Raw genomic sequence first — 24,955 nt, forward strand, 5'->3', positions numbered from 1 at the left:
TCAACTTAATCTAGTCGTAAGAAATAACATGTGAATATTACCCGCGCACTATATACGATCCGGAATAGTTCCTCTACCGCCAAACTGGATCTTAGTTCCATGATACCTGCAACTAATTAAAAATACCTATCCTTGAGTAGGTGCTGAGTAGAAGATCTTTGTGGGGTACATTGAACAGATCTTTCAGTGATTCAAGCAAAATCTACAAATAGGTAGTCAAAGTTCATTGTATCTTTTTGGAGCTTCATGTAGCTCTGGGGTTGTTAATATTGACTTACTACCTACCTATGGTATCAGCAGCGAGGATTTCACATGTTAAAATTGGAAGATGGTGCTTTGACTCTGGAACTATCTATCATGTCGCTTACATTCACGTCATTAACGTATAATTAGTCATATAGGTATTATTGAACAATTATTATTTCCTTCTCGGGCTATTTCTGTCCGAGATGATATTTGCTGGTCATCGATATTTCTTCCATTCATACCCTCCTCATTGACAGCGTCTCTAACAAATGCAATGGCTCTCTTCCAATCTCTAAGTGTCTACAGAGGGATATACAGTGAAGCCGAGAACCCAAAACACGGAAAACATCACGCCGCACCACAAATGTACAGAAAACAAACCGAAAACCCCAACGAGGTTTAAAAGGTTGCGACCGCAATCGCGATGGATTGCGTCTCGGAATGTGAAATGGAGACGCTGATCTCCTTCACACCTGCCTTCTTTGCGGCTTCTTGAGCATCACCATGAAGCTGTGATTGGTTAGCAAACCTGTGCTTAAATATTTCGGTGGGATTTCACTTACAGAGACGACGGGTGCGCCGTTCTCACTAGAAAGGATCTCAATGCCCTTCAGGGGCGCACCGGCACCTCTACTTTGGACACCTAGACTCTTGAAGACAGCCTCCTTCGCGCTCCACCTTCCCGCGAAGGAGCTTTGTGGACTTGGCATCTTCTTGCAGTACGCGATCTCCTTCTCCGTGAAATTACGCTCAACAAATGTAGGATTTTCAATGTTGATGGCTGTGATGTCTTCTACATCAACACCGACCTTGTTATTCTTCCCCGTTTGGAGACTTCGAGCTAGGCTCTCTACCACCTCCTTGGTGTTCTTCGCCTTGATAGTGTGGGGTCGAGCAGCCTGTTGGGCGAAGTCGGCAGCATAGACGAGCTCAGCTGTCTTCACATTCTCCGTAACCCTGGCGTCGGGGTTTAGAAGGACGGCGGTGAGCTGGTCGTCGGAGTACGGCGAGTGATTCTTAGCTTGGAAGATGGCGTTATTGACGATACCATTGTGCATGTAGCGATAAGCTTTCTTCTGGCGGGCTATGACCTTGGCAGAATACTCCGCATACGTCTCCTGATCTAGAGTGGCAAACAAGTACCTGGGGTGAACGCCAACTGCTTGGGCACCCTTCTGGCCGAAACCGAAGGAGGTGAGAGAGAAGGCCTTTACACCATCGGTTTGGATGCTTCGGCTGGGGTATACAATCAGGTCAAACTTTTCCATGTCTTTATCGACGTTGTCAGCGTTGCGGTTACCGGGAACCAAGCCACTGTTCAGAACTTGCAAGCAGCCGTTGAACATCCAAGCTCCGGCAGCACCCTTGGGGTGACCGGTAAGGTACTTCTGGAAGACACCAAGGACGGCATTACCCTTCTTGCGACCGAGATGACGCAATTGCTGGCAGATGACCGACGACTCGTTCTTGTCATTGGCCTTGGTTGATGTGCCATGGAAAGATGCAACATCCAAGTCATCAATGGTTAGACCCCAAGTAGCAAGGGCGCCCCGAAGAGGAGCAATGGTGTTATCTTGCTTCCAGAAGTTGTTTCCAAGGCTTCGTAAGGCTTCCTTTTCTTGCCGTGCAGCTTCCTTCTCGATGTGAACGGCTCGAGCTTGGGTGTATTCCTTCTCGTCAAACTTGTGACCTTGAGCCTGCATAGCAGCTGCTTCCTCGTAAAGATATTCCAGTTCAGACTCTTTCCAGTTACGAATCTGTCTCTTGCGGAGTTCAATCTGTCGGCGACGGTACTTGAGATCTAATAGAGGCGATGGGAACTTGCTGGGGGCTTCCCGGGCCGTGGTCAACAAACCTTGTCCAGGCGCGGGAACGGAACGACCAATTTTGTCGCTTGCAGTGGTGGTAAGGGCGAGTACACCATGAATTGGCACACCCATATCAAGTGCTAGTTTCGCTGTCATGATAACTTGGATACCACATCCCTGAGATTCCATGAACCCACCCCTTGTCGTCGTAGTCGGACGTGACATTTCCTGAGGTGTACGCCCATGGGCAAATTCATCGAGACTGTTGCTTGTTGCTTTCATGTTGGCGAATTCATATGAACCTTCTTCACCGAAGTCATCAAAACCACCGACTAAACAAATACGTGCTTTACCCTCCATGATAGCTTCGTACCCGATATCGACGGATTCCACAGCTGTAGCACAAGCTCCAACGGGGGTTTTGATGGGACCCGAGGAAGACAGCAACAGCATATTGACCCATGCAGCCATAGTATTGATGAATGACTCCTGTAAAATGTCCTTCTGGATATCGTGGTCCATCTTTCGCTTGGTATACATCCCATTAAGAGCATTCATACCACCTTGGCCGGAACCAATACAGTTGCCAACTTCGGACACATGCACGTACTTATAGAACTCGTACGGGTCGGTGATACCAGAAGCCAGGAGGGCTTCGGCAACGGAAATAAGCACATACAAGGTGACGCGGTCGACTTGAGAAATAATGTCGTCGGGAACACCATATTTCTTGGCATCCCAGCCCGTGGGTATTTGACCAGCAACAAGACGGTCAAATTTGAGCGCCTTGGGAATCCAAAGAGTAGCGCCCTTCCTCAAGCGAATAGTGTACTCGCCAGTCTCCGTGATTTCGAAAATCTCGCACTTGTCGCCATGCTGCCTCTTGAATTCCTCGGCTGTCTCCTTCGATCCCTCAAATGGTTCTAGATCCTCTTCTAGTTGGATTTCATGTAACATCATCTTCTTATTGGGATCGTACCCATCAAAGAGCTCCGGCTCAATGAGACGGATACCGGAATGCTCAAGAATGTAACTCTCGTACTTTTGTTTGATCTCCTTATCTTCGACTGGTTCGTTTGTTTTGGCGTCAACCCAACCTGAGTAAGGCTGTCCTTTAATGGAACCATTGAAGTTCTTGATGAGACCCATGATCCATGCCATCTCGATGCAGCCTTCAAGTGAAAATTGGCCATATGCTTCCATTTCCCAGCGAGTGCGAGAATTACCCCAGGGTCCAATCTCAGCAAAACCAGTGACAACGACGATCTTTTCCAAGTCTACCATACCCTTCAGGCTATCATTGAGTGGCGCGATTTCCTTCTCCCAGTTAGGGAGAGTTGGGAAATCAAATTTGATGTTGGCACGCGGCTCAACGATTTTCTTCTTGTACAAGGCTTCCGAGTTTTCACCATTTATGACCTTGTTCTCAATCGCAGTCTCTTTTGTGACTGCTCGGCGGACTTCGCTAGTCTCCATGATATCCTTACGTAAGCGTGTCATGGTATCATTTAAGTTGGGAATGAATTGGAGACCACCATTGAGATCTGCAAACACAGGCTCATTTTGGCAGAGGTCTACGATAGCGGGAGACATAAGTCCGAGAAGGTTGAAAGCCATCTCCTGCTGGGAGAAAGTGCGGACGCCGAACTGCTCAACGCCTTCGGCTACGATATTGTTACCGGACATGAGACCTGTACCACGAGTCCAACCAATGACAGCGCCGCAAATGGTGAGATAGTTGGCCCAATCCTCAGAATGCCAGCGGTTGAAAAGCGTCTCTAAGCCGAGCTTTGATTCGGAGTAGAGACCATCGCTGCCGAATGTGCCGTGGTTGGGAGACAACGGAAGTACGACTTGAGCAGGACGAGTTTCAAAGCCGCGCTCCAATTTCTGCGCTTTCACACAGCCTAGGAGACGGATCAGGTTCGTTAACATGATGCGGTGGGCAAGCTCGGACTTCGAGTCGACACCGTCAATCTGTCGGCCATTTTCAGAAATGGCAGCAAATGGAACAATGTAATCCAGGTCCCATCCTAGACCGGCCTTGGGGTCGTAAATGTAATTGACTAGTGCTTCAACGTCTTGTTTACTTCCCTGGTTGAACGGAACAACGACTAGTTGAGATCCACGCGCACCAAACCTAGCATACATCGCCTGGTAATACTCGGTTACCTGTCGCGAAAAACGACTGGTTGTTACGATGACTCTGGCACCCCCGCTAATCAAGCCTTGAAGAACTTCGGCACCGATCGAGCCGGCACCAGCACCGGTCATGAGGACGTATTTATCCTGGTAAGTGACGCCGGCCTTAGCAGCCTCCTCTAAGCAGTCCAAGTAAATACCCGTTAGTCGTTTGCTGTATTCCCAACCGTGTAGATTGTGGCGCTTAAGGTGTAGGAACGGAATAGTTTCCATCTTGCCCTTTCCACTTTGACCATTGGGCTTCAACGTGGGCTTTTTAAGGGGACCGTTAGCCTTTCCAGCATCCTTAGGTAAGATCTGACTTTCATTCATGGCAAGTGAACGAAGAACATTCCCATAGAGATTCTTGAATTCTAACTTCGCGGTCTTAGACATCTTATGTTGCTCCTTAATGAGCTTGACGAGACGCCCGAGGTCATTTTGCACCTTAGTCCGATTGCCGTACTCGGATATTTTCCCGCCTTCCGCCATTTGTTGGACGTAATGTTCAAGCTTGCGGCAGCTTTGCCTAGGGATTTCTTCATAATTGAGATTACCACGAGCATCTATAGAGGTATGCGGTCCAGTTGGAATAGCTACGTCTTTATAAGCGGGCGCGACGTCTAGGACATCTTTGCAATTTTCGATTAACTGTTGCCCAAGCTCCTTAGCAAGCTTGTAGGTCTCTCCACGGTCCGTTGGACAGTTGTCGATGTGGTATTGCATGAATTCGAGAAGTAGGGGGTTTGATTTACTCATGATGCGAATGCATTGACTAACGATTTCTCTGTCGACAGCTTGTAGCCGGCCGAAGATAACATCGTAATACATGCTTAGGGCATCCTGTCGCGCCCAGTTCCAAGAAGAATCATAGGTACGTGCTTTCAAGGGACTAAAGACGGGTTCAATACCCGCCGCATAGAAGTCACCGTGCTCAGCACTCCAAAGATCTAGCTGTGCCTGTAGTACTTGTTGCGACTCTTGGGATGTCTGTGCAGCTTTGTCGCCTGCCCGAAGATCCATTTTCAGGTACCTTGCCAGCAGCTCAAGCTGTTGCTTGAACAGGGCACGCTGATCTTTGGTAAGGGCATCGATGGCGGCGGGGTCCATCATCATGCCTGCTGACCCACCAGCGGCGGGACCGGCGGATGATGCTGTAGACAAGCTGACGCCGGAGTTGGCAGCATATTTTTGGGTAACATCGTCGAGGTAGGCTTTCGCATCGTTTTCGGAACCGAGACGAGATGCTGGTTCCATAGTGATGGCCAATACAAGAGCACCGTCCTGCCTCCCAGGACCAAGACCCCACCTCGTTTCTAGGTACTTGCGCGCTGCTGTCATGTTGAAACCACCCGGCATCTTCGATGAAATTAGGCGGGCAATGAGTGATTGTGACTGCTTCCCGAGCTGGCCGTTGAATGTCGCCTGCATCAATCCTGATAATTCGTCGATGGGAGTATCTTCTGGCTTTTCTGGAGTTGACCCAAATTCCTTCCCTAGATCACCGAGGATTTCATTCTGAAGAGTTGATTTACCTGTATTACCATTAGTGCCAGTTCATAGAGTTTCCAAAACAGCTGTACTAACCTCCAACTAAATCTTTGATCGCCTTGCTTAGGGGAACGTCTAAGAATGGCTTCTTCAGCTTTTGCGCGATCAACGCTCTGACAATCTCGAGAGCAGACACTGGCACATCGTCAATAGATGCAGCGGGACCCGCGCTCGGCGCCGGAGCTGCCGCAACAGGAGCCGCCGCTGCCGAAGGTGCTGCCGCAGAACTTGACGAACCCTCTGCAGGAGCAGCAGCGGGTTCTGGTTCCTCCTCGATTGGGTCTACATCGTAGTAAATCTCTTTTGCATCCTTGTTGTAGCAGAGGATCTGACGTTGGATAGACTTCGCAGCATCGAATGCTTCATATTTGGATGCGATTGTTCTCTTCGCCATTACACCTAGAGTATCCGCCGGGCCGACTTCAACGATACGCTCGGCCGTCTTCTCGCCGAGGAAGACATCTTGCGTTTCGATCCATCTCACAGGAGAGGCAAACTGATAGGCAAGAAGCTCGACAAGCAACGTGTGAGCAAGTTCCTGCTCAACTTCGGGACGCATTTCGGCGGTAGGATCGAGATAGGTGGGTAGAGGTGTGTGGGGTATAAGCGGCAGGTAAGTAGAGTCTGGAGGAATGGAGTGTCGACAACTCTAAATGGCACCTCTACTTGTTTGATATTATGTCGACTAGGAATAGGGACACAAAGTGAGGGGATTATCTCGTTCGTGTTGAGTTATGTCCCTTTTCGTTGATAATTCTAACCCCTCGACTGGAATAGAAGCCAAAGGTTGATCGTACGGCACAAGCAGGCTTGAAGGGATAAGAAAGGAGCGTATACCATGCACGAAGGAAAGAGAGGTTATTTGGTGGAAGTAGTGAAGCACGGATGAGAAATGGGGAATGAATTAGTGATCGGTAGAATTTCACTTCAATTGATTAGTAGGTGTGTACGGTATGAAAATTATGAAGTGTTGCCGTTGTGTGGTTGGCGATCACCTTGACGAAAGTTGTTTTTGCCTGCACCTAAGGAAAACAAGCAGGGGAGGTACATATGACAAAGACTAAACGCGGATAGGTAAGTACATGTAGAGAGGTACCTAGGTAACTGTCGTACAGGCAGGAGTAGAGGCGGCAGGAATGAAACGAGCTTTCCCAAATGTTGAACTGCATTAATGGAAAATTTTGGCGGGATCCTAGAGGGTCGTTGTTTCCCAATTCCGGGCCAATGGCTAGACTACAAGTACCTACCTAGACCTAGTAGTGATTATTAGTTGCCAGCGACCTAGAGCATTCCCCATGCTGCAGCAATCATCGTTCTAATGCATCGAGCCTGTCGTGCCACCACAGCTGCTGTGCGATACCACATAGGTACTTCAGGCGCGGTTGGAAGGCAACAGGGCTCTGACAGGTATTAAAATTTCTCTGTCGTGATTTGTTCCGAAAAACAATTCCACTCCACTATTCCTCAACCACCTCTTAGGTTCTATTCCTATCAAGGTCTAGTCACCCTAGAGACCCTTTCTCCACAACGACCTAGCCTTGCTAGCCCGCAAAAGTTGGGGTTGAAGTATTTAATCGATAGACATTTTTTCTTCTTTGCCTCCCTCGTTAACAATATCGTCTCATTCCTCGGCTTTCTGATCCCGTTGCCAGAAATCGTTCGGACGAAAGAACCATTTTTCTTTTTATCATTAACTTCCCAAGTACAGATCGTGTTCAGGTTTAAAAACTCAAGACGTGTCTTAAGACCTTATCCTCGATTTTTATCTGCAAGGTGGTCGATAGTCAATCGTCATTCAACTTTAGTCTCATGCAGACTCTCTCAGTTAGGACGAGTAGTATTGCAGGGAATCCTCTTCCGTAATACCAGGCACCACGCGAGGCCGCGTCTGACTGGCCCTGGCCGTCGTTTGCCTGCCGTACCATTACAGTGGACCAACTGGTACGGGCCAGGGGTTGGCCCTTGACAGAAGTATAGATACTTCCTTATCCATTATCAAGGTCATTTTAAGGTTGATTTCATCCCACTCCTTTCGCCGGTCTCTCCAAAGAGATTTGAGAAACAAGAAGCGAAGGCGACCAACCACATGTCGCATAGTTTCGTATTTTGACATTATTGAATCCGAAGACACTGCATGTTTGTGGAAGATCATAGATTGTCATTGGCCGTCTTATCATCTTGATGATCGAACAGAAACCCATAACTAGGTACCATGGCGTTGCGTCATCTTACCCTCTCCGCAATTGAAACTGCAGCCAGCATCTGAATGACACGCATCAAGGATGACCTCGGTTCACTGAAGCACGGATCTATTGATTAGAAAATCGATCGCTATCCAGACTTCAAGCCTCGATGTCAGCTACGACAGCCACAGGTAACATGAGATTGTGAGAAAAAAAAGATCCGTTGAGCCGAAAGATATTTGGTTGATATCTGTTTCTTCACTTTCAATAATCCTTTGCAGCCCGAATTTGTTTTCCTTGCTTTCCTCCTTCGTCACCGCTGGCTTTAGAATAAACCAGCCAATCACCACATATTAGGAACGCATGATAAGTCTCCACGCTCTTACCTGACTCGAGGACCCAATAAATCCGATGCTTGATTATGCTTTCGTCCGATATGGCTGTGACAACTACATAATGTTCTTAATTTGTAACTACCTGTAGAGCAAAACTAAGTTCTGGGGTGACAGCTAGATATAGAACTTTGGTGAGGGCTGAGCAGCAAGTGAAACAAAATTGTCTATGATATGATGTCCCTTTGTCAGATTAAATTGTAAGGTTGTCTTGAAGATATTTGATCATTAAAGGTTGACTGTGGTTGAAAAAGTACAGATACTTTAAAGTTGTAGTGACAATGACAGTGGACCAGGGCTGCAGCTGCAGGCTAGGATAGTTGCTAGGGACTAAAAAGGTGTGGCACCTAACCCATATGGATCCCCAACAAGAACTTAAATTTTTTTCTGTCGAGGGAGCTGTCCCTGTAACGGAAACGTTAAACTTATTCACGTACTCTGTGGGCGGTTTATCGGGTAAATTTCTTAGAATACCTGCTAGGTACGTTGAGACCACCAATTAGACAGGGGACCTTCCGCGCACTGCAGGTGTTTAGTGCCACAACCATCGACCACTTGTTTCCCGATTCCCGAAGTTCCTACCTGGTGTATCTATCACGATCCTCTTCTTTCATATCGAAGCTGCTGAATCACATCTTTCCCAACTTTAATCCTGCCTCCTCCTTGACACTTTTGATAACTTCATACTTCCTTATCGCGACAGGCAATAGTCTTCGCCCAGTCAATCTCTCTTCAGCGAAGCTCTTGTTTGCCTAATAGCAACAGTTGGCGGAGTAGAGTTCTTCAAATTGTTTACTTTTTTTGTCCCCTCAATTTCCCAAGAGCCTCATATCTCCTGCTCTTTACTGAGTTTACGGAGGTAATCTTAATAGTAAGATAGGCTCTCTGTATTATGTAGATCTCACATATTCCGGATGCTAATAGGGACTTAAAGGCACCAGTTTAGACCGGTTTAGACATCTGCCTCGCCAGCAACTTCACGATACCCATAACCATGTACGGAACCGGTACGGGCACAGGCCCTCAAACGGGCGTTTCTACTCCTAGATCGTCTTCCTCCCTTCGACCCCTCACTCTTTCTCATGGATCTCTCGACGCTTCATTTCTCGTACCTACCAACCTTCATTTCCATGCATCGCAGCTCAAGGACCGATTCACAGCCGGTCTCCCCGCGCCAACAGACGAATTGGCCTTGGACGATGAGCCCTCATCCGTAGCTGAGCTTGTCGCAAGATACATGGGGTTTGTTGCACACGAAGTTGAAGAAGGGGAAGACGATGCTCAGGGTTCGTATGAAGAGGTCTTAAGGCTCGTTCTTAACGAATTTGAGCGCATGTTCCTTCGGGGGAACGACGTCCATACGCTAGCAAAGAATCTACCAGGTATTCTTGCTAAGCAAATCACTGTAGTGCGGTGCTACTATGTAGCCCGCTCAGTAGCGAACCGTGCGATCAGACCGCATGAATCTGCGCTCCTCAGAGCTGCCGACGAAGGAAGCGCCGGCATTTACAGCATCTTCGGTGGCCAAGGAAATATTATCGAATACTTTGACGAACTTCGTGAAGTATACGAGACATACCCGTCATTCGTGGGTGAGCTAGTTGCTACATCCGCCGACCTTCTGCACACCCTAGCTCTTGATCCTAGGACAGACAAGTTGTACGCAAAAGGACTTGATGTGATGGAATGGCTTCGCTCTCCGGACACAACCCCTGACCCCCAATACCTAATATCCGCCCCTGTGAGCTTGCCGTTAATCGGATTGGTGCAACTATGCCACTATCAAGTCCTCGGGAAAGGCCTTGGTGTACATCCTGGAATACTACGTGATCGTATCCGTGGCGCAACTGGTCACTCTCAGGGCGTCATTGTTGCCGCTGCCACTGCCGCCGCAGATTCATGGGAGTCGTATGAAAAATTAGCTAAGGACGCCTTGACAATCCTATTCTGGATCGGTGCTCGTAGTCAACAAGTATTCCCTAGAACTTCGTTGACTCCTGCTATGCTTCAGGATTCTATTGATAATGGTGAAGGGGACCCGACGCCCATGTTGAGCATCCGAGATCTTCCCCAGAGCGAAGTGCAGAAGCACATTGATGCCACAAACCAGTACCTTCCAGAAGACCGCCACATCGCCATATCTCTCATCAACAGTCCTAGAAACATGGTTGTTACTGGCCCACCAATTTCTTTGTATGGTTTGAATCTCCAGTTGCGAAAGGTCAAGGCGCCCACAGGCCTTGACCAAACTCGAATCCCTCATACACAGCGGAAAGTTCGATTTGTCAACCGTTTCTTACCCATCACTGCGCCCTTCCATAGCAAGTATCTTTCCGATGCAACAAAATTGATCGACGAAGATCTTAAAGATATCACCATTGATTCATCTTCCCTGGGAATCGCCGTCTACAACACGTGCTCTGGTGCTGATTTAAGGGATGAAGTCGAGGGTGATATTGTGCCCTCCTTGATCCGCATGATCACGCGAGACCCCGTGAACTGGGAAAAAGCAACTATCTTCCCAGAGGCGACCCATGTGTTAGATTTTGGCCCTGGTGGCATTTCTGGCCTTGGCATATTGACGAGCCGTAACAAGGAAGGCACAGGGGTGCGTGTCATTCTCGCTGGTACTATCGACGGTGCTGCACAAGAGGTGGGTTACAAGTCCGAACTCTTCGACCGCGATGAGGAACATGCCGTGGTGTATGCCAATGACTGGGTTAAAGAGTATGGCCCTCGGTTAGTTAAAACATCGAGCGGCCACACTTATGTAGACACCAAAATGAGTCGATTGCTCGGTGTCCCTCCAATTATGGTTGCTGGTATGACGCCTGCTACAGTTCCGTGGGACTTCGTTGCTGCGACAATGAATGCCGGATACCATATTGAATTGGCCGGCGGAGGTTATTATAATGGCAAGACGATGACTGAGGCGCTGTCACAAATTGAAAAGGCCATTCCAGCTGGACGAGGAGTTACCATTAACTTGATCTACGTTAATCCCCGGGCTATGGGCTGGCAAATTCCTCTCATTGGACGATTGAGGGCCGAGGGTGTCCCTATTGAGGGCTTGACTATCGGTGCAGGTGTGCCGTCTATTGAAGTTGCTCAGGAGTACATCGAGACTCTCGGATTAAAGCACATCGCTTTTAAGCCAGGTTCTATGGAGGCGATTCAAGCAGTAATCAACATTGCCCGAGCAAACCCGACATTCCCCATCATCCTACAGTGGACCGGTGGACGTGGAGGTGGTCACCATTCATTTGAGGATTTCCATCAACCAATTTTACAGATGTACGCCCGCATCCGACGTTCGGACAACATCATTCTTGTTGCCGGCAGTGGTTTCGGTGGTGCTGAAGATACATATCCCTACCTCACGGGTGAATGGTCTAAAAAGTACGGCTACCCATCCATGCCTTACGATGGCTGCCTCTTTGGTAGCCGTATGATGGTTGCAAAGGAAGCCCATACGAGCAAGGCCGCCAAACAAGCCATCATAGACGCCACAGGTCTTGACGATGATTCATGGGAGCAGACATACAAGGGTCCGGCCGGTGGTGTCATCACCGTTCGATCAGAAATGGGTGAACCTATTCACAAACTCGCCACCCGCGGTGTTAAGTTCTGGGCAGAGATGGACAACAAAATTTTCAGCTTGCCAAAGGAAAAACGGGTTGCTGAGCTGAAAAAGCATCGTGAATATATTATCAAGAAGTTGAATGATGACTTCCAGAAAGTTTGGTTTGGGCGAAACAAGGCTGGTCAAACTGTTGACCTCGAAGATATGACTTACGGCGAGGTTGTGCGACGAATGGTAGACCTCCTTTATGTCAAGCACGAGTCGAGGTGGATTGACCCATCTTTCGCCAAGCTCACAGGTGACTTTATCCATCGTGTTGAGGAACGATTTACTCTCAACGCTGGTCACCCATCGTACCTACAGACCTATTCCCAACTGAACGAACCGTTTTCTGCCGTGGAAAAAATTCTTGCCCAATATCCGGAGGCCGAAACCCAGATTATAAATGCTCAGGATGTTCAGCATTTCTTACTCTTATGCTCACGCCGTGGCCAAAAACCAGTGACTTTTGTTCCATCTCTCGATGAAAACTTCGAATTTTTCTTCAAGAAGGACTCTCTATGGCAATCGGAGGATCTTGAGGCCGTCATCGATCAAGACGTCGGACGTACTTGTATTTTGCAGGGTCCTACTGCTGTCAAGTACTCGACTGTAATAGATGAGCCTATTAAAGACATCCTAGACAACATCCACAACACCCACATCGCCAATTTGACAAGAGATGTATATGCAGGCAAACCGGAGTCCATCCCGGTCATTGAGTATTTCGGCGGCAAGCTCATTGACACTGAGATGCCTCTGGATATCGAAGGTCTTACAGTATCTTACGATCAGCACAAAAACACATATCGTCTATCATCTTCCCCCGGTGCTGCTCTCCCTCCCCTTGATAGCTGGCTTGCACTTCTAGCGGGCCCGAATCGCAACTGGCGCCATGCCCTTTTTACCTCTGAAGTCCTGGTACAGGGCCACAAGTACCAGACAAATCCAATGAAGCGGATTTTCGCACCGGTTCGTGGTCTCTTCGTGGAGATTTTGTATCCCAACGACCCAACCAAGACATCAATTATCGTGCGCGAACAACCACGGCACAATCATTACGTCGATGTCATTGAAGTCAAGTTAAATGGCAAACGCGAGATTATGGTCAACATGATAAAAGACACTAGTGCTCTCGGCCAACCGGTATCATTACCCCTTAAATTCACGTACCAGCCTGAAGCCGGATATGCACCGATCCATGAAGTCATGGAAGGGCGAAATGACCGCATCAAGGAATTTTACTGGCGTGCGTGGTTCGGAGATGAAACCCTTGATCACGATACCCCCGTCACCAGCAAGTTTGATGGAGGAAGGGCCACTATCACTAAAGAAGCCATCAATGATTTCGTGCATGCCGTTAGCAATACCGGTGAAGCATTTGTTGACCGTCCTGGAAAGGAGATGTTTGCTCCCATGGACTTTGCCATCGTTGTCGGATGGAAGGCTATCACAAAGCCTATCTTCCCTCGAAACATCGATGGCGATCTTCTTAAGCTTGTGCATCTTTCTAATGGTTTCCGGATGATGCCCGGTGCCGACCCTCTAAAGAAGGGAGACGAAGTAAAGACTACTGCTCAAATCAACGCCGTAATTAATCAGGAGTCTGGCAAGATGGTTGAGGTCTGTGGCACTATTTATAGAGATGGTAAGCCTGTTATGGAGGTTACGTCACAATTCTTGTATCGTGGTGTTTACACCGATTACGAAAACACCTTCCAACGTAAGATGGAAACACCGATGCAAGTCCATCTCGGCACCTCGAAGGATGTTGCGGTCCTGAAGTCAAAAGACTGGATTCAATTCGACAATAACGACATCGAACTCCTTGGTCAGACGCTGACATTCCGTCTTCAGAGCTTCTACAAGTTCAAGAATAAGACCGTCTATAGCAGTGTTGAGACGAGTGGTCAAGTGCTACTCGAGCTCCCTACTAAGGAGATTATTCAAGTCGCGAGTGTCGACTACGAAGCTGGTGCGTCTCACGGCAACCCAATTGTTGACTACCTCGAACGCCACGGCTCTTCTATTGAGCAGCCAATCAACTTCGAGAATCCCATCCCTCTTAGCGGCAAGTCGCCCTTGCAGCTAAAGGCGCCCGCTTCCAATGAGACGTATGCCAAGGTGTCCGGCGACTACAACCCGATTCACGTTTCTCGTGTCTTCTCCAGCTATGCCAATCTTCCTGGTACTATCACCCACGGGATGTACTCAAGTGCTGCTGTGCGAGGTCTAGTAGAAACTTGGGCAGCGGAAAATAACGTAGGCCGTGTTCGCAGCTTCCACGCTTCCCTTGTCGGTATGGTACTACCCAACGACGATATTCAAGTTAAGCTTCAGCACGTCGGAATGATTGGTGGCCGCAAGATTATCAAGGTTGAAGCGAGCAATGAGGAGACCGAAGAAAAGGTACTTCTCGGAGAGGCCGAGGTTGAACAACCCGTTACAGCATACGTATTCACCGGGCAAGGCTCTCAGGAGCAGGGTATGGGTATGGACTTGTACAATACTAGCCCTGTGGCTAAGGAGGTATGGGATAGGGCCGACAAGTATCTCCTTGACACATATGGTAAGTTGAAAATCCCACATCCACATGGTGTAATATGCGCTAACCCATTCCAGGCTTTTCGATCTTGAATATCGTCAAGAACAACCCGAAGGAGCTAACTATTCATTTCGGTGGTCCCCGAGGCAAAGCCATCCGTGAAAACTACATGCAAATGAACTTCGAAACCATCGCTGCGGACGGCTCTGTCAAATCCGAACGCATTTTCAAGGAGATCAATGAAAAGACAACATCATACACATACCGTTCTCCTACTGGTCTTCTATCAGCAACTCAGTTCACACAACCCGCTCTCACTCTTATGGAGAAAGCCAGTTTTGAAGACATGAACGCCAAGGGTCTTGTACCGCGAGACAGCACCTTCGCCGGCCACTCTCTAGGCGAATATTCTGCTCTTGCCGCGTTGGCAGATGTGCTACCTATTGAGTCCTTGGTCTCTGTTGTCTTCTATCGTGGATTGACTATGCAAGTTGCCGTGGAGCGAGATGCCCAAGGTCGTTCGAACTACTCCATGTGCGCTGTCAACCCTAGCCGAATCTCAAAGACGTTCAGTGAAAGCGCCCTCCGATATGTGGTTAGTAATATTGCCGAGGAGACGGGTTGGCTATTGGAGATTGTCAACTACAATATTGCCAACATGCAGTATGTCTGTGCTGGTGATCTTCGCGCCTTGGATACTCTCACCGGAGTCTTGAACTTTTTGAAGTCGCAGAAGGTGGACATCAACCAACTTCGCCAGGATCTGAGCATCGAAGAGGTGAAGGCACACCTTGTCGACATTATCAAAGGCTCTGCCCAGCAGACTTTAACCAAGCCTCAGCCTATAGAGCTGGAGAGGGGATTCGCCACGATCCCTCTCAAGGGTATCGATGTGCCATTCCATTCGACGTTCTTGCGATCAGGTGTCAAGCCTTTCAGAAATATCCTACTCAAGAAGATCAACAAAACTTCCATCGACCCCGCTAAATTAGTTGGGAAGTACATTCCTAACGTAACGGCACGACCCTTCGAGCTCACGAAAGAATATTTCCAGAACGTGTATGATCTAACAGGGTCACCGAAGATCGCCCAGATCCTACAGGACTGGGAGAGTTATCAGGACGAAGTAAATGGTGTTAATGGTGTGAGCGCACCTATACAGGTGAATGGCCACTAAGGACTTTAGACCTGCGTGGGGCATACATGAAAGCGCCTTAGAGCGGCGCGGGGGAATGTGATGATGACGGGACAGCATTATGCGGATTGTGTTTTATACTCGTTGTATTCTCTAATTCTGTGCTATTACGTCGGTGATGTCCGGATGGAAACTCGGTGTTGGTTTTATGTCCTCATAGATATACTTGGAAGTTTAGACAAAACCTTCCAACACAATGAACATTCGATGCTTTTATGTTGATTCTTCGTGTAATATTTACGTGACCATTTCTCTTGAAGCTATACTTTGAAGTACTAGGTAATTAAAATTCAATTTCCTTGCTTAGTGCATGATCGGATGGGTACCTGAGTAATCGTTGGATACAGCAATTGGGCTAGGTTAAGACGTTAAGACTTAGGCTTACTAGTGATGTATCCGCCTATAACTTTACTGAAATACAGCGGGCATCGATTAAGTTCTAGGGACTCAGCCACCGGAGAAAGGCGCTACAAGATTTTATATCACGCGGTTTTAGCCCTTGAGCACCTATTATTTTGGTTAGATTGCGAGAAGTCAAACAGCCAATTATGAAGATATTCAATAGCCTTAGGAGAAGCCAGTAAACTACGAACTCTTTAAATAATACAATTTCGTAACTCGATGTAGGTACCTAAGTACCTATAACTCTTTCATGTCGTTGCCTATACATTGCACGCCTCATATGTACCTAGTTTATAATGCTTCGATCCTCAGATCTTTACCATCTCAAGGATCCAATGCGAACCACGCATACAGGTGGTTTATGTAAAACCTCTACTTCCGTCATCCTCATGCATACCTAGTTCCATCACATATCTAGCATTCTTAAAACCCACACCCAACGAATCACATATAACCCACCTACGTCACCCACCATATCACAGCTCACCCTCATCCACTATCTTCAGCTCAACAAGTTTCTTATAAATGATATCAGCAACAGCCTTCATGCCCTCAGCGCGGGGATGATACGCGCCCCCCGCGTAAAACAGCTTCCACGAGAACCCGGAAACCCAGGGGTCCGGCGCCCCTATAGCGTGGTCCTCGCTGGGCTCGCCCACGGACACGACATGGCACCACTCCGCGCGGCCCTCAACCGCCTTCGTCGTAGCCTCTAGTAATCGCGCGCTTACAGCCTTATGGTGCGCGACGCGCTCTTCGCCAAACGGCACGTCCTTCCCGGGCTGCACGTGCGAGCCTAGCATCGTCAGGTACTCCACGACCAAGACCTGGGCTTTGGGCGCCTTAGCGTGAATCTCGTCCAGCACGCCGGCGTACCTAGCCGCAAGCCCATCGACATCAAGATCCACAGTCGAAACAGGTGCGCCGCCCGTTCCACGCACTTTCATAACGAAAGTGCCGAGCCAAGTCGCGGATAACGTGTCCTCGAACAAGCCGCCGATATACCCGATATCGTTGCCGCCGCCCAGCACGAACACAAGGTCCGAGTCCTCGGGCAACCCCTGTATTTGCGGGGGGAAGATGCGGCCGCCTCGGTCCTGGGGCTCGGTGGTCAGGTTAGGCAGGATGGCGCCGGAGACCGTGAGGTCCGTTAGCGAGGAGCCGGGGATGCGCTGGTGGATCAGACATGCGAAGTTGGCGCCTGAGCGTCCGGCGTCCTCGTCTACGCATGGTGGGATGCTGGGGCCGGCGGCGAAGGAGGAGCCGAGGTTGGCTATGCGGAGGGGTGGCATGGTGGTGCTTTGGGACTGGGTTTGGTGGGAGGGGGAGATGATAGGTTTAGGGGGTGAGGGGATTGGTTGGTGAAGGCGTTTGGGGCGAGATAGTAGAGATGATAGACAATTGCGCATGAAATTAACAGGGTATGTATCGAATCTAAACTAGTTGAGATCATCCGTGTTGTTGTGATGTTTCGAGTTTTGAGTTTCGGGTTCGGGTAGTGATTGTATAGGTGAGACGAATGACAAAAGGCGACAAACGGACTTGTGATGACGAATTATATTTCGGGGTCGGGGGTCGGGTGATTTTTGGGGTTGGACAGCGTCGATACTAGATCCGGGGAGTTTCTGCCCCTCCCCCCTTTCTTTCTAATAATATACTTGGCCTAGGCGTCTGGTTTACCGGAACCCCTCGACCCCTCGGTTCGCAGAGTTCGGTAGTATGGTTTGCCCCAATATAGGCCAATTGGGAGATGTGAGCGTTGTCGCGAGTCACACCGCTTATAGTATTTGTTGCGAATATGTGAGTTTGTCTACGATAACTGTTTGATTAAACTCATGATTGAAAGTTGTTGAATGAGAAAGGAGAATCAAAAAAGGAATACATCTTAGTAAGTCCTTAGTAAGTAACATTGACCTCGGAATTATTAAGTAATTACTAAGTCAAGCTGAATAAGAATTTACCTAATGATCTCGGATCGACCTCGAGGCTTACGTTATTCACAGATTACTTAAGAAAAGTTAGATGACTAATTTTGCTTAGTAAAAATGCGAAGCTCTGCAATTCGGGCGATGAATTTTGAGGCTCCATAATCCATATTCAAGATATGACTATTCTAAGAGATTGAGAGTATATTCCAACGGAAACATACCTGTTCCTTATTTGAAGACAATAATTAGGTCAATCAAGAAAGGGGGACAAACAGTTCCACAAGTGATGGTTGCTTGGTAGGATAATACAGAATAGACTTGGCGTGTTAGTTAAGACATGACTCAGGAGTGGTGCTACTCTTTAAGAAGAGGCAAGTATGAGTTTAAAAAAGGTAATAATGAGTGTAGGGGAAAATTAATCGGATTACTAGGAGTCTTCCATTACAAAATACCTACTTATCAAGAGAAGTTTTGAGCTAGAAACGAGAATTGAAGCATGTGCAAGGACTAAACAAACAGGACGATAGCAGTGATAGCGACTAATAACCTTGAACTCCAGTAAGCCTTAGTGGGGGTTGGGAAAGCGGATACCTATAATTGGCACCAATAGGAAAGCTCGCTCGGGTGCCGGCGTCAACCGGCTTTTATCGGACGTCACCATAAATGCTGTACGCCGGTGGACACTTCCGTCACAGATGTCCATACACGTTGCGTTGTTAGAACGGGCCACCACATCGGGTCCTGGGTAAGGTTCGGCAAGGCCTTAGTAGATGCAGGAACGCCCTTAGGTACTTCCATATTCCTCTAATCTAGAATATTGCCTTATCTAGCTGGGTATTCTAAAACGTCGCTTAGTACTTCCCTTGCTGCCGCTAAATCTATAAGATCTAGAACCTCTCCCTTTCATTCTTTTTTCCTCCTTCTTGAAATCTTTCTGTTAATCTTGAATCTCTGTTACGAGTTACGTCATTTCAACGCATTTATTCTGAATTTGGAAATTCGTTCGCTCATGTTAAGATTTGTCACTTATGAGTAAAAGGTCACTGCGTGGCTGGGTCAAGAAATACGTTGGATCCCGTGTAATTGAGGAAGGATAACGTGAAATTGGATTGGGTGAATCCCGTCTCACAGGATCTGTGACATCTCACCACATTACCTACTCCTGACCACAGCGCGCAACCTGGATCGTAGCAGGTGGTCTGTTTGCAAGCGTTTTGGTAATAGGCCTAAATTTCGGATCTCGGATCTATATCAGATCTATATCAGGGTCGAGGAAGGTGGCCTAGGGGCGTCGTACATACGGGAACAGTGGAGTTGGAGAGAAAGTCGTCATGGCCCCTTTGAATAATGAGAAGAACCAATTGTTCCTGGGTTTGTTTATACATAGCATCAAACTCGGAGAACTTCAATATCTGCGTGATGCTGCAGTCTGTGTGGACAAGTCTGGCAAGATAGTTGCCGTTGAATCCGAGTACGACCAGAAGAAGGCCGAGGAGAAATTATATCCTACGCTCGGTTGGAGTGCCAGTGATGTGGCAGTCACGAAAGCAAAAGATGGCCAATTCTTCTTTCCTGGCTTCATTGGTACGCTAACATGATTCCCCTTTCATTTTATTCCTGACTCTAGTTCCTCCTCTTTACTGATTACGAATAATAGACACACACATCCACGCACCACAATACCCCAACGCAGGTATATTCGGAAAGTCAACGCTGTTAGACTGGCTGAATACATACACGTTTCCAATGGAAGCATCCCTCTCTTCGCTTCCCAAGGCCCGTAGAGTGTACACACGGTGTGTACGGCAGACACTCGCTCACGGCACTACGACAGCAGTTTATTACGCGACGATCCACGTGCCGTCCACCAACCTCCTGGCTGACCTATGCCTCTCGATGGGCCAGCGTGCCTTCGTCGGTCGTGTATGCATGGACCACATCGGGCCAGATTACTACCTCGACGAGTCTCCCGCACAGTCGCTTGCTGCAACGCGCGAGACGATCGACCATATTCGAGGTATCGACGCTTCCTTCGCGCTCGTGTCCCCAATTCTGACGCCCCGCTTCGCACCTGCCTGCTCCCGGGAGGCGATGACGGCTCTTGGGAAATTACATCGTGAGACGGGTATCCCGATCCAAACGCATATCTCGGAGAACAAGGACGAGATTGAACTCGTGCGGGACACGTTCCCTGAGGCTGCTAGCTACGCCGATGTATACGACGCCCATGGATTACTAGGCGCACACACGATCCTCGCCCACGCCATCCACCTTTCCGATGCAGAAGCGGACTTAGTTGCGAGTCGCGGGTCTAAGGTCTCTCATTGCCCAACTAGCAACTCTGCTCTAACAAGTGGGGAGGCGCGGGTGCGCTGGCTGCTCGAGAAGGGAATCGCCGTGGGCCTCGGCACCGATGTCAGCGGCGGGTACAGTCCCAGCATGCTCCTAGCCGCACGCCACGCCGCCCTCGTCTCGAACCACCTAGCCATGCCTCTGGGGAAATGGGCCGACGTCCCAGCCGCCGAACGCGAGCGCGCAAAGCTTAGCGTTGAGGAAGTCCTACACCTAGCTACGCGGGGCAGCGCTGAAGTCGTCGGATTAAGCGATAAAATTGGCGGGTTTGAAGTAGGCATGGAATGGGACGCGCAGCTCATCGGACTAGGTCTCGTCGACGAGACGCCCGGAGAAGACGATATGACGGATCACGGGAACGTGGATATCTTCGGCTGGGAAGGGTGGGAGAACCGTGTCGCGAAGTGGGTGTATAATGGCGATGACAGGAACGTGAAGAAAGTATGGGTTAGAGGTCGGCTTGTGCATGAGCGGGCATAGATGCATTGATTTGTTGACGGTGTAAATGACTGGATAAGCGTTGTTGATATGCCGGATTTGAGGTCTGTTTATGATGTTATAGCACATGGTAGATAGATGTATGTATATACCCTTTGCCCCTACCGTCTTTTGCGAATTGGTTGATTTAGATCGGGTTGATTTAGATGTAGAGAATCATGATACTGGTAAGTCCGCCTGGCCGGCGACTATTATAAACTCACTTATATTAACCCGTCTACTACATACCTTGATGTAGTGGGTATTACCTAAGCTATGTACTCACTTATGTACCTGTACCTGGGTACTCCTTAATCCATTTACGCCGTTGCCGGGTCGTAATCCATTACCGTGACTAACCGTGAATACCTCAACTGCCATTTTTAATCCGCCCAAAGCAAATACGCAAACCCCTTATTTTTATACGTGAGAATGTAAGGTAACCTGTATGCAAGTCTGAAATCATCAAATCACTGCGACTCCTATCCTATTCCCATCGCCTAGAACCCTGGAATGGTCTTGATAACCACGTATTATCAGGTAGAAACAGAAGACACCCCTTCAACACAGACGTGAAACTGAACTAATGTGCAGAGTTGCCAGCCCGCAATAGATCATATAGAGCTTGATCATCTGCCCCAGAGCCATAGCCGTGCCCGGAATAGTTGTGAGGGGCAGATCTATGGCTGTTGTATGCAGCTTGACTTGAACTGGCGGTAGCGGTATAACCGCTGTTCCGGTTACTACTATAACTGTGTTGGTTTGCACTGCTATTACTATTGTTAGGGGTAATACCGTACCAATTCTGCTGGGTCTGCTGATTCGTATTGGGTTGTTGCGTCGAGTAAGATCCATACGATTGTGTTTGGGTTTGGGTTTGGCTGTAAGGAACGCTCTGATGTGAGGTTTGTCGATCGGTAGATCTTGTTCCATAATTGTGAGATGTAGAAGCAGCAGTTGACGCCATAGCATAAGTGGTATTTGTGTGTGACTGAGTGTGCGGGGTACTACTTCGGCTTTGTGATGTTGCCCATTGACTAGTTGTAGGGCCACTAGTACTGGTATATGCTGAGGCATCTAGTGCACGGGAAAGTGGATTGGTCGATCCGGTGCTCCGTGAATAATCGTATGCCGCCGTCGATGGGTATGAGGTTGACGTCGTGGTGGTTGTTCTGGGATGATATGAGCCAGGTTGATAGGCAATACGAGATGAGCCCTCATCGTTGTTTACATTATCATACTGGGCATTAGTCGTATTGTTATAACGTCCATAAGAGTCAAAATTCGGCGTCGAACTTGACGGAGCAGTGCTATAGGCTACGCTCATAGCAGCTTGGGGAGCTTGGGGAGGAGGGCGGGACGTAGATGTGACAGGTGTATTTGTCCGTGACCTCTGACCTTGTTGAGATCTTGCTTGGGTTATAACTTGGGCTGCAGTCTGGTATGGTGAACCCCTCATTGAAGGCGGCTGGTTCGGCTTCTGTATCGCAGGTTGCGACAGCGCAGGTTCTGGTTGCATATTATTATCATCGTAGGTTTGTTGATTTGTTTCCATATTAGAATGACGTTGTTTCGATCGCCTAGATGCCTGTTTCTTAGTCATCGTTGGTGATGATTTAACAGCTTGTTCTGGCGTAGGTGAGGCATTCCAAGTAGGAGTGTGGTGTGGAATTATCGGTACTGGGACTGGTGTTTGTTTATTTTGACTTGTAGGAAGGCTACGGCGACCGGACCTTGGCTTATTCTGCCTCTCCTGGTTTGCCACCTGTGAATGGGTTGGCGTTGGTGAATGATTATTCTGGTGCGAAGTTGAAGAGAATGTTAAATTTGGAGAGGTTTTGAATTGAGTCCCACGGGTTTGAGATTCCGGAAATGTCAATGTAGGCATTGTTAAATGTCCAGATGAAGGCTGTGGATCTTGAGAGAATGGAAACCCAGAGCTGGCACCTGAGTAGTAGTGAGTTGGAGGAGGCTCTGTTGGTGGGGGTTCTGTAGTTGGTTGATGCTCAATAGAGGCCGACAAAATGTTCGGGTCCGGTATGAATTCTTCATTGTCGGGATCCGGGGGTGGTGACACAACTTCATGTACTGGATGTCGTTCTGAGTGTCCTGAGTGCCCTGAATGTTCTGAATGTTGTTCTGAATACTGTTCCGGGTGTTGTTCCGGGTACTGCTCCGAGTACTGTTCCGAATACTGTTCCGGGTGCTGTTCCAGGTGCTGTTCCGGGACTGGGACTGTTGATGTTGGCAGTTCTGTAGGGCCTTCATTAGATGCTTCGTCTTGTTCATCTTCTCTCGGCATATCGGAGTCCTCGTTGTCGACGACCTCGCCAGACTTCCCCGATTTTCTTCGGCGTGGCTTAGGAGGTAAGTAAACACAGTCTACGCCGGCCTTAAGGCAGATAGAACAACTGGGGTGCTGTTTCGTACACTAGACCTCGTTAGTATCGAGATATCGCCTAATATGCAGGAGATATATGCTCACCTGAGTTTTCCTGACTTTGCAAGTCTGACAAGCACCGCGTGTCTTCCTCGGTTTAACGGTCAACTTCAAAGTGGAAGCCGTCGTCCCGACCTCACCATTTTGCTCCACTGGAACCACTGCACCCGCTTCAGCTACTGCTACGTCAGACTTTTTCTTCCGACCACCGCGTCTCTTAGTAGGCGTCTCATTTGTCGCAGGAGCAGACTTTGGTCCCGAGCTAGCTGCAGGAGTTACATTGGAGGACTGCCCTTCAGCCGGGGTAGAGGTAGAAGGTGTGGGTTCATCCACATCAAGCGGGTGGACAATTCTCAACTTCTCTGCGCCATACATTTTCAGCATCTCCAACGAAGCTGCCTGCAACTCAGGTGACTGGTTTGAAAATATTTCGAACTGGTCCCTGGAAAGGGTTCCCGGATCGATTCCTTCCGCCGTGAGGAGTTCTATCGCTGTCTGTTGGCGTCGAGCAGCCTCGTCTGGAGGTACATTTAAAACCGAGGTATAATGGACGTCACTCGGATCCGTATTTTGCGATTCAGGTCCAGTGCGGCTAACATGACCACTTCCACTAGCTGCATCTCCCATCGGTGCTTCTGGCGCCTTGTCCTTCTTCCTTGGGCGCTTCCTACGACTTCCTTCTTCGCCTTCAGTCGGTGGGGGTCGCTTAACCTTTGGTGTTCGCTGGTTGGCTGCGGTGCCTTTATTCACCGGCGGAGGCGGCAAATCGGGAGTAAGAAGGTCGAATAACTGTTGGACAGTTTTATGAATAGGCGTGTGGTTATATTTGACGATGATACCTCTGGTGGATTTGGAGAAGGCGATGTTTAGAGTCCCACGACAATCGAAAGCAGGACGAGCTACGATGAAGTTAGAATGTTTATCCCTATTATAGCTGAGTGTTTATCCTTACAGGCAGTAGTTGGGTCTAGACTACCTGGACCACTATAACTAGCGATTATAAATTTGTCGGTATTCTTCCCGTTTGCGTGATTCCACTCTTGTAGCGAGTCTTTGCAGATGTACGTAAATGTCCAGCCTTGCGCGCCCCTAGAAACCTTCCGAACTACCCACGAGCTACCATCAACCACTCCCATCGCACCAACTATATGTTTCGCGACAGCACGTTGAAGCACAGGGTCGTCGGCCGGTTGGTTCTGCACTGTCTCGGAAACATTGACAGTTCTAGCAATAGGCGGTTGCTGCGATTGACTTGTAGGATCGATGGAGCCATCGGGGCTATTATTGTCGGTATCTCCATTTATATTGAAGAGGGTATTATGCCGGAATTCGAAGGTGATGGAGGTGTGCTCTGCGTGGGTATCGGAAGACTTCGAAATGAGGCTATGATGCAATTTGTCTTGTATCTCTTGAATGGAACTGCACACGTAGTTGCCTCGTGGCGAATCTAGATTCAAGAGTGCATCCATTCCGGCAACGGTATGGAGATTACTCGACCACGCTCTCCTCCATAGGCGCTGCTCGGATCGCGCAATGAAAAGACCTGTTTAAGATGTAATCAGGACGCAGGCGCAAGAAGTCAAACGCGTAGATTAGGACAAACCGTGGTTCTGGGGTATTCGTGGCTGAACGC

At 48.6% G+C, this 24,955-nt stretch overlaps 5 protein-coding genes across 5 annotated transcripts; 2 read left to right on the top strand and 3 right to left on the bottom strand.

The window, feature by feature from the left end:
* Positions 1–398: 398 nt before the first annotated feature.
* GGS22DRAFT_150676 (uncharacterized protein) lies at positions 399–6,834 on the bottom strand. The gene is made up of 3 exons (XM_047959352.1): positions 5,823–6,834; positions 810–5,770; positions 399–756 (listed from the first exon to the last, which is right to left on the bottom strand). The coding sequence occupies exons 1-3, from the start codon at positions 6,343–6,345 to the stop codon at positions 646–648; spliced, it is 5,595 nt and encodes a 1,864-aa protein (XP_047824192.1). The 5' UTR covers positions 6,346–6,834; the 3' UTR covers positions 399–645.
* Positions 6,835–8,698: 1,864 nt separating this feature from the next.
* GGS22DRAFT_150677 (beta subunit of fatty acid synthase) lies at positions 8,699–15,939 on the top strand. The gene is made up of 3 exons (XM_047959353.1): positions 8,699–8,842; positions 9,296–14,552; positions 14,606–15,939. Exons 2-3 carry the CDS (start codon positions 9,356–9,358, stop codon positions 15,703–15,705), a joined length of 6,297 nt encoding a protein of 2,098 aa, XP_047824193.1. The 5' UTR covers positions 8,699–8,842; positions 9,296–9,355; the 3' UTR covers positions 15,706–15,939.
* A 311-nt stretch (positions 15,940–16,250) lies between these two features.
* Positions 16,251–17,958, bottom strand: GGS22DRAFT_150680 (SGNH hydrolase). Its single transcript, XM_047959354.1, has one exon. It carries the CDS (start codon positions 17,532–17,534, stop codon positions 16,602–16,604), a length of 933 nt encoding a protein of 310 aa, XP_047824194.1. The 5' UTR covers positions 17,535–17,958; the 3' UTR covers positions 16,251–16,601.
* An 814-nt stretch (positions 17,959–18,772) lies between these two features.
* Positions 18,773–21,058, top strand: GGS22DRAFT_150686 (guanine deaminase). The gene is made up of 2 exons (XM_047959355.1): positions 18,773–19,637; positions 19,711–21,058. Exons 1-2 carry the CDS (start codon positions 19,385–19,387, stop codon positions 20,883–20,885), a joined length of 1,428 nt encoding a protein of 475 aa, XP_047824195.1. The 5' UTR covers positions 18,773–19,384; the 3' UTR covers positions 20,886–21,058.
* Positions 21,059–21,101: 43 nt separating this feature from the next.
* On the bottom strand, positions 21,102–24,898 carry GGS22DRAFT_150690 (uncharacterized protein). Its single transcript, XM_047959356.1, has 3 exons — positions 24,275–24,898; positions 23,368–24,221; positions 21,102–23,313 (listed from the first exon to the last, which is right to left on the bottom strand). Exons 1-3 carry the CDS (start codon positions 24,789–24,791, stop codon positions 21,466–21,468), a joined length of 3,219 nt encoding a protein of 1,072 aa, XP_047824196.1. The 5' UTR covers positions 24,792–24,898; the 3' UTR covers positions 21,102–21,465.
* Positions 24,899–24,955: the final 57 nt, after the last annotated feature.

Source organism: Annulohypoxylon maeteangense (assembly GCF_022496945.1).
Source record: "Annulohypoxylon maeteangense strain CBS 123835 unplaced genomic scaffold GGS22scaffold_1, whole genome shotgun sequence".
NCBI lineage: Eukaryota > Fungi > Ascomycota > Sordariomycetes > Xylariales > Hypoxylaceae > Annulohypoxylon > Annulohypoxylon maeteangense.